The 8,864-nt window shown below is 48.8% G+C and overlaps 1 protein-coding gene across 10 annotated transcripts in view; it reads right to left on the bottom strand.

Annotated features, from left to right (window-relative positions):
- Positions 1-8,864, bottom strand: part of SMOX (spermine oxidase) — a 56,989-nt gene that overhangs the window by 12,530 nt on the left and 35,595 nt on the right. For 5 of the 10 annotated variants that reach the window (XM_081833177.1, XM_081833170.1, XM_081833171.1 and 2 more), the window contains 2 exons: positions 7,725-7,814; positions 6,833-7,282 (listed from right to left, as the gene is read on the bottom strand). The exons of 3 other annotated variants lie outside the window; for them this stretch is intronic. In XM_081833177.1, coding sequence (XP_081689303.1) covers positions 7,145-7,282; positions 7,725-7,814 — 228 coding nt within the window. In that variant the 3' untranslated portion in view covers positions 6,833-7,144. Of the gene's footprint in view, positions 1-6,832; positions 7,283-7,724; positions 7,815-8,864 lie in introns of those variants that run through there. 2 more of the 10 variants (XM_081833172.1, XM_081833173.1) reach the window with 1 other exon arrangement.

Genomic DNA, 8,864 nt, shown 5'->3' with positions numbered 1-8,864 from the left:
AAAAAAAAAAAGAAATGGCTGCTTCTATGACTGGGGCAGGACATAGACAAGCTGAGCCTGGAACATCTTGTAGTGCCAAAAAGTAAAGAACTGTTCAAAAAAAGAAACACACACACAAACACACACAAATGTCAAAGGGACATAGCCAACTGAAAGAGTTCCCAGTGGTCAAAGCTGGAAAAATTTAATAACAAAACTAAGTAGTATTGGATAATCCAAAGTGTAAAGTAAATATCCATGAGTCCATTCTGATACATAGAAATGACTGAATAAATTAATAAAGGGCTGAGGGAGAGGGGAAAGAATTCTCCTATGCAGAAGAATTCTAACAGATTAAGGTAGATACTCTAAAGGAGGGGAGCATAAATAACTCTTATCTGTGGCTGCCCATAGTGACTTCCTTCCAAAGACTGGGACATGGAAAGGGGGAAAGAATAACTTTACAGTGCAGAAGCCCGACCAACACCACTTCTGTCAAGTGAGCAAGGTCAATATCAACAGTCATAAATCCTTTTGGTGGTGTGTGCCCTTGATCTGATGAGATGGAATGGCACTTGACTTCTGTGGTTTTCCTCCCCCAAATCTATAACCCCAGTCTAGTCATGAGAAAAACATCAGACAAATTCCAGTAGAGGGGCATCCTACAATATACCTGACTGCACTCAAGACTGATAACATTGTCAAAAACAAGCAGAGTCAGAGAAAATGTCGCAACCAAGAGGAACCTAAGGAAACATGACAACTAAATGTAACGTAGTATCCTGGGTGGCATTCTGGAACAGAAAAAGGACATTAGGTAAAAACTAAAGAAATCTGAGTCAACTATAGACTTTTGTGAACGATAACCCACCATCACTGGTTCATCAGTTGTAACAAACATATGGTATTAATGTAAGATGTTAATAATAGGGAAAATGGCTAGAGGCAGGGGACTCTATATATTTACATTTTCTTAAGTCTAAAACTGTTCTAAAACAATCTATTGACACCACGAAAAAAACTGATAGAACCGAAAGGATAAATACATAATCATAGTTAGATACTTCAACACTATTCTCTCAACAATTGCTGGAAATAGACAGAAAATCTGCAAGGATATAGAAGAAACCAATAATACCATCCACCAACAGGATCAAATCAACATCTATAGAACATTCCACCCAGCAATAGCAGAATACACATCTTTCGCAAGCCCCATAGATCATGTACCAAGACAGACCATATCCTGGACCATTAAACAAACTCAACAAATTTAAAAGGATTTAAGTCATACAGTCCAACTTTTGTTTGTTTGGGAAACAAATAAGTTCAATTTTTAATCTATTTATTTAGTGAATGTATTTATTAAAGAATAATTAAATCTTTTTTAAGGCTGGCATACAAAAAGAAAGCACTAGGGGCACCTGGGTGGCTCAGTCCTTAAGCGTCTGCCTTCGGCTCAGGTCATGATCTTAGGGTCCTGGGATCGAGCCCCGCATCAGGCTCCCTGCTCAGCAGGGAGCCTGCTTCTCCCTCTCCCACTTCCCCTGCTTGTGCTCTCTCTCTCTCTCTCTGTCAAATAAATAAATAATAATTTAAAAAATAACAAAAGGAAAGCACTAAAAGTCTGATAGAGAAAGGGAAAGAGTGGGGAGAAGGAGAGAGGGAGGAAAGAATGAAATGTGGAGGGAGGGAGGGGGGAGGAAAGAAAGAAAATTTTATCTTGGGGCCAACAAGGTCTCTTTTTACTCTTAAGAATGAAAAATAAGTGATACTATAGAAGAAGTTACAATCTTATTTTATTCACTTATTCAATGTAAATTAAAGATACCTGTGATTTGTTGGATGTTCTTGTTGAATTCAGAAAAGCCCACAGAGAATCCAGCACACACGTTCTCCCTGCAGCAAGGAGGCTGTAGTCCCATATGGCCAGCAGATGGCGCCAGAGGACTGCTTCAGACCATGAGTTTGCCCCTGCTTCCAGACACCCTGGAGTCAGCCCCGGATCCTCCCCACCTCTCCTAGCCTTGGTGAGAAGGGGAGCGAGCCTAGCCCTTCCTGTGTCTCTCTCTCTGCAACTTAAGGATCCCCCCGCTCCAACAACCGCTAGGGTAAGGACAGTGAGAATGCAGAGAGAGCAAGTGTAGAAAATGCTAGCGTGAAACTTGGCTGAAAGGAAGGCAAGGGAAAGTGGTAGAAAGAGGACGGGGCAATGGGAAAGACAAGGGCATCTTGAAATGTCGATGGGAAGGATGGAGTAGAGAGAAGGGGGAGAGGAAAGGATGAGGGAAGGTCCCTGAGTTTGGGGCATGAGATGCACAAGTGGAGAGTCACATACTTCCTTTGGGGGGGGGGGACGGGGGCGGTCCCAATCAGGATGGGTGTGAAGACTAGCTATTTGTAGATTTGGCAAGGAAGTTGCCTCCAGTGGCTTCTACAGAGACTGTGAAACAGGAGACATTGTTGTCTGTTGACAGTGAGGAGACAGGGGCTTCAGAGGATGAAGGGGGAGAGCTGACAGGGGAAACCCAGGCGGGGGGGGGGGGTCTCAAAATTGCTCAACTACTGAGCTCACTGTAATAAAATATGCTGGCATTTTGCATCCTCTAACAGAGAGCCAGGTTTTGAAAAATCAGTGCCTGCAAAATCAGTGTTCAACAGCCACTTGCAGATTCATGAGAGGCGAGACCAGCTCTTATATCCACATCTCCTGTTAAACAGTATAAAGCAGGGCTTGTGACCAGCCCCTTCCCTTCTTCTATTACATGCCTACCATGTGCTTAGATGTCCTGGATGCCACCTTAGTAGGGCCACAATTCCTCCCATCTGTTGAGATTTGATTACCCTACACCAATCAGGAGTAGCCTCAACATTATGAGAAAGCATGTAACTCTACCATTATGTTTGGCAGACCATTCATTAAATAGGCGGTTTTCTAGAACTGAGCCAGCAGCCCACCTCGCTCTGCACCTTGGGGTTACCCTTGTGCTCATCTCAACAGGCCCAAGTAAATGCAGGGTGGCTCAAACCAGAAATGCATCTCTCCTACATTGGTTTGTGGGCGGCGCAGACATTCCACGAGGCTCCCACGAAGTAGGAGCTAACTGCTAACCTGTTCCGTACCGGCAAAGGTGGGAAGACACAGTACTTGCCAAGTACCCTGGGAAGGAACATTTCTGAGGCTTCCACCAGACCACAACTGAATACCTTGCTCATGGATCCACCGATGCCCACAGCACAAGACACCAATACAACCATCCTCCTAGAATCCCGTGCCAGAGGAGAAATTTCCTCTCAAGTGACTTTCTGTGGGGGATAGGAACTGTTTAGCAGGCGTTGACGTGCGTGGTGGCCTGTGCATGCCACGTTTGGCACCCCTGGTAGAGTCCTCTGAGTGTCCCTCAATGCCAAGGCTGCCTCAGAGCCCTAGTCACAACAAGGAACTCATCCTCTGCTCCTGGCACATCTAGTCTGTCTTGCTTCTGAATGGCCCTTGCTTCTATCTGCTTCACATCTGTTTGTGGACCTGCAAACCATAAATGCTCCCCACGTTATGTGATTGTTTGATGTGGAGGTGGCACCCTGGAAGGCTGTGGCCAACTCTCCAGGGCCACCCCTCCCGCACCTGTCCCCACCTTCCTCCCAGGGCTGCTCTCTCCCTTTCAGATGGCATGGTCTCCAAGCTGCATGGCCCTGAACAGTCCCACACTGTTCTGGGACCCTCGATCTCCTCTGCTGTGAAAGAGTCCCCGCCTCCCTCACATGGCTGCCGATGCCCAGATGGGGGGACATAGGCAAGGGGTCCAGTAAAGGTGACATACTAGTTAACGCAGGCCAGAGCTTATCATCAGGCAGCCAGGGGGACATAAGTAGGTCCTTCCTCCCTTTATCTGCTCTCAGGATGCTTCATCTCTGCTGCAAGGAGGAAATTCACTGGGTCAACACAACCGTATATTTTGGGATGGGTGTCCTCAGACTGTTTTTTCAACTTCTTAAATTGAGTTATATCATATACACAGAAAAGTGCATAAATCTTCAGTGTATAACCCAATGCATTTTTACGAATGTCTATACCCATTCAACCACCATGCAGGTCAAGATACAGAACATTTCTGTAACCCAGAAAGCACCCCCATACTTCTTCCCAAGCACTACCCCTCCCCTCATATCTAACACTATAGTTTTGTAGGTTCTTGAACCTCATATTAAAAAAAAAATCATACAGGGGCACCTGGGTGGCTCAGTCGTTAAGCACCTGCCTTTGGCTCAGGTCATGATCCCAGGGTTCTGGGATCGAGCCCCGCATCGGGCTCCCTACTCCGCCGGAAGCCTGCTTCTCCCTCTCCCACTCCCCCTGCTTGTGTTCCTGCTCTCGCTGCATCTCTCTCTGTCAAATAAATAAATAAAATCTTTTAAAAAAAAAATCATACAGTATATAGCCTTGTGTCTGGCTTCTTTCACTCAACCCAGTATTTTTGAGATGAACTGATGTTGCAAATATCAGCTTGTTTTTTTCTATTGGTGCACAGTATTCCATTGTATGGATGTACCACAGTTGGTTCTACTGCTGATGGACACCTGAGCTGTCTCCAGTTTTTAGCCATCGCAAACTATGTTGCCATGAACGTTCTGGTACATATGTTTGGTGGGCTTATGCATTCATTTCCCTTGGGTGTATAGCCAGGAGTGGAAATGAAATGCTGGGGGGCCCATGCTAGCTTTAGTAGAATCTGCCACACAGTTTCCCAGGGTGGTGCAGCCGTTTCCACTTTCTCCAGCAATGGCCTCAGATTTTTTTTCCCCCCCAGCACCAGCCTCTTCTTTTCAGTGCAATAAATAGAAAGAGCCTGCAATGTGCAGTCAGACCTCAGTGACCTTGGGGGCCATTACATAACTCTTACAGGATTTGTCTCCCCATGGGGATAAATCGCCCTCCCCAGCCTGAGTTGGCATCCATATCAAATTAAGAGACCCGAGCGCCCAGCCTTCACAACTGACGCTGTGCCTGGCAGGTGGCTGGCTCTAAGTGAATATTCCCTCCCTCCCCCTTGCCCACACCTGAAGCTGCCCAACATGCAATCACAGAATAAACATTTATGGTCCTTTCACCCTCACAGAGCCCTTTAAAATTCCTCTGCCAGTGATCCTGAGCATCTGCTTATTACTTTCTTCCCCCATACTTATGTTTCAGGCCACTTCTATCCACCCCACCTTAGCCAGTGGGGAAAATCTAGGACACGGGGAGGGTTCAGCGCACTGGGTCAGTGCCCCCCAAGGTGAAGTCAACAGACGGTGCTTCCTGCAAAGTAACTGTGGGCCAGGAAGGAGACACCCCCAACCCCCCCGGCCACAGTAAAGTCCAAATTTACATTGTCTGCATAAGCGCCGTTATGAAAGATCTCCAAGATACATTACGTTAACTAAAACAAGCGAAATGCGGGATGGGATGAATACTTTGTCACTTTTGTGTAAAAAGGAGCGAGAAGGGCCCATATTTATATTGACATAGTGGAAATGGATGCCCAAGGCACTAAGAACATGGGCTGGGGGGAGCAGCCATGCTACTGGGGACAGGTGTGGGAGGAGATGGCCCCATGCGCCCTTTCATGACCTTTGAGCTTGCACCACATCAATAGAACCTCTTCTCAAAAAATGTTTATATACTTACAATTTTTTAAGTTACGTGTCAGGTGATGTGAGTCCCTGACCAAGCACCAGGCGGCCCCACCTTGGCAGAGCAAGGATGCCCGTGCACAGCGTGCACGTGGTGGGTGGGTGTGCAGGGGCGTGTGTGTAAGTGGATGCAGGCAGGCCCGCGGGTAGGCGCGTCCACGTGGAGGACAGCTCCATCATAACCACAGGCAACAGGGGAGAGCACGTAGGCATAGCAGGAGCCGGGCCCTGCGCTTCTGAGAAGGGGGCCCAGCCTAAGTTCACACAGTCCGACCGGGGGGCCCACCAGGATGTTCACAACTTCCTCCACCTCCCAAATCCCTTAATTCTAGGCAGTTCGAACTCTATCATTAGCAATCTGGAGTAAGAACATGACTGAATGTTCTTTAAGGTTCTATGTGTGTGTGTGTCCACGTGGTTGTATGTTGGTGTAAGGGTGCGGGGTGGTGTATCGTGTGGGAGTGAGTGTATGTGGGTGCGTGTGTGTACTCACACGTGTATGTGCATGCATGTACATGCATGTCTGTATGTGTGCACGTGTGTGCAAGTGGGGGAGGGGAGTGTGTGTGTGTGTGCTTTCGCTCAGCAAAAAAAAAGCAGAAAAGACTAACGCCCCCAACAAGTGATAGGCCCTCGGAATACAGCAGGTGGGCAACACTTAAGAACATCCCCCCAGAATGGCCAGACTATCCGCCTGCCCAGAAGTCAACAGCAGCCACCACCCCAAAGGCCAGACCTAGGGCCCCATGGCCAGGTGACACTCACTAATAATTAGTACATCTGAGCTTGACATGAAGCCACAACAGATGTCCCCTCCCGTGGAACTCACCTTCACTCCATGTGGCCATGCCACCCAGTAGGGCTCTGAGAGGTCCAGCAAAGGGCCAGTGGGCAGCCACAGGCCCAACCCGGAGGAGCTGAGCTGAGTAGTGAGGAGCCCTGATCCCTGAGGGGTCTCGCCGGCAGGAAGGCAAACAACCACAAACAGACTGAGGTGAGGGGTTACTCCTTCCGGTAAGGGCAGATACCTTACCTCTGGGGACACAGCCAGGTCACAGCCCTCCCACCATCCCCTCACTCAAAAAGGATGAGCTAAAAAAAAAAAAAAAAAAACTAGAGACACACATACACATAAAGAGGCTGAGGTAAACGGAAGAAGAGAGAGAAGCTGAGGAGCATGGGAAGGGCAAGCCTCTTTTATTATCCCAAAATGCAAAGTATTGAAGGCACTTACAATAACAAGGCAGGAGGGGAGGGGGGGTCAGAGCACAGAGGTAAATCAACGGGCCCCACCCTGGTCACCACCCGGCATGGAGAAAAGGAAAAGCTACAGGACCAGATCTGAAGCCAGTCCGGGTGGCTACCTCTACCAAAGATACAAATCCAGTCTACAGAGGATTAGAAAATGAGGAGCACACAGCAGCGAGGGGCAGGGCTGGTAGTCACAAGTTAGTGGCTCTGTAAGGAACACGCTCGGCAGTGAAGAGGGCCCTCAGGTCCCCTGCTGGAAGAGGTCCCGGTACATCTCGATGAGACGGGCGGCCTCACGCTGGCCAGAGAGCAGAGCACCATGGGTGGTGGAGTAGTACTTGCGGTGAGTGGCCTCACCCGAGAACAGCACCTGCATGGGCTGGGCCAGGGGACGGGGAAGTGAGGGTGGAGGAGCGAGAAAGGCTGGGAGGCTACCTGTCTGCCCCCCGGAAACCCCCCCCCCATCCACACTACAAGTCAGACAGCAGGTACTGCTGCTTCCGCGGGATGAGGAATTGCCCGTCCCACCTGGCCACCTTCCCCTGCTTCTTCCCCAGACATCCAGGCCTCAGTTCTTTCTGCTCAGATGCTGTTAGGAGTCCTGGTTGGTTCTGCAGTCTCAGAGGCTCATTGTATCTCTTACAGTGAACTCAGGGCTAGTGGTTTAACCTCCTAAGCCTTGATTTTGTCACCTGCCAAATGGGTTTGTACCACCTGCTTCTGAGGGTGGCTGTAAGGATTAATTGAAATAATGTATCTAAAGCACTTAGAACCTGGAAGAACATAAGCACTCAATAAAGTTAGGCGGTAATTTAACAAACCTTTATGGAGCCCCTATTAGGGTCCAGGGACTGTTCTGAGCACTTGGAAGATAAAAGGTGACCGGGCCGCTGCTTTGAGGAGTTTCCTTGCTGGTGGGGAAGCCAGACACGAAACCCAATTACTAAATGGCGTCATGTGTGACATGATGGGTGTTCGGGCAAGGTGCCGAGAGCCCAGAAAAGAGGCCCACTGTAAGGGGGATCACACAAAGCTTCCCAGAGGACAGGATCTTTGGGCTCCTTCTCAGAAGATGCAAGGTAAACAAACAGGCAAAGGACGTTTCAGGAAGAAGGAAAAAATGGGGGCAAAAATGCATCAGAGCAAGGGACAGTGAAATATTTTGGTACAGCCAGGGCTCACCCTCAAGAAAGCAAGCTGTCTACGTGGGGTCCAGGCAAAGAACAAATGCTTGCATCCCAAGCTTGAGTTAGGACTTAATCCCACTGTATCTCAACCTGAACGTACAAAGGCACCATCTGGGGACCCTGTAGTATGTTGTTTCTCATTCAGCAGGTCTAAGGGGTGCTGAGAGCCTGCATTTCTAAGGCGCTCCCCCATGATGCTGACGCTGCTGGTCCACAGACCACGCACTTGGCATAGGGAAGCTTTAACCCACCAACAAGGGAGCAGCCTGAAGAGGTAGTTGGGCTGGAGGAGGGCGGGGGGAGGCATATTGTGGCAGAAGGCAAGCTGCCTCCTCCCACATCCATTCTCCTCTTTCTCCTCCATCACAGAGCCCTGATTTTTAACCGGGTTCATTGCCATCCAGAATGGGAAAAAAAAAAAAAAAAAAAGATGCCTCCCAACCTCTTCTGCAGCCGCTATAGGCATGTGACTTAGTTCTGGCCAATCAGCTCCAAGGGCACTGTTGCTTAGAGGCAAGTCTTGGGGCGGGGGGTGTTCCCCTCTTTTGCCTCCTCTGCCTGTCACAGCCTCGCAGCCCTCTAGAACCACAAAGTGGCCTGGAAGATGGAGCCAGGTGCCAGTGACGTTGGGTCCTGATACCTACCTCTGGATTTCCCCTTGTCTGACAGAAGGAAACTCTGTGTGGTTTTTAAGCCCCAGTCATTTTCATGTTGTTTCGCTTTGTGCTGTAGGCACTAGTCCTAACTGATGCCGGTGACAAGAGAAGGTTTGGT

This window comes from Leptonychotes weddellii, chromosome 10 (genome assembly GCF_054177405.1).
Source record: "Leptonychotes weddellii isolate Sample4059 chromosome 10, ASM5417740v2, whole genome shotgun sequence".
In the NCBI taxonomy this organism is placed as follows: Eukaryota; Metazoa; Chordata; class Mammalia; order Carnivora; family Phocidae; genus Leptonychotes; species Leptonychotes weddellii.
The sequence above is the reverse complement of the archived record's forward strand: the minus strand, read 5'-3'. Positions and strand labels throughout refer to the sequence as shown.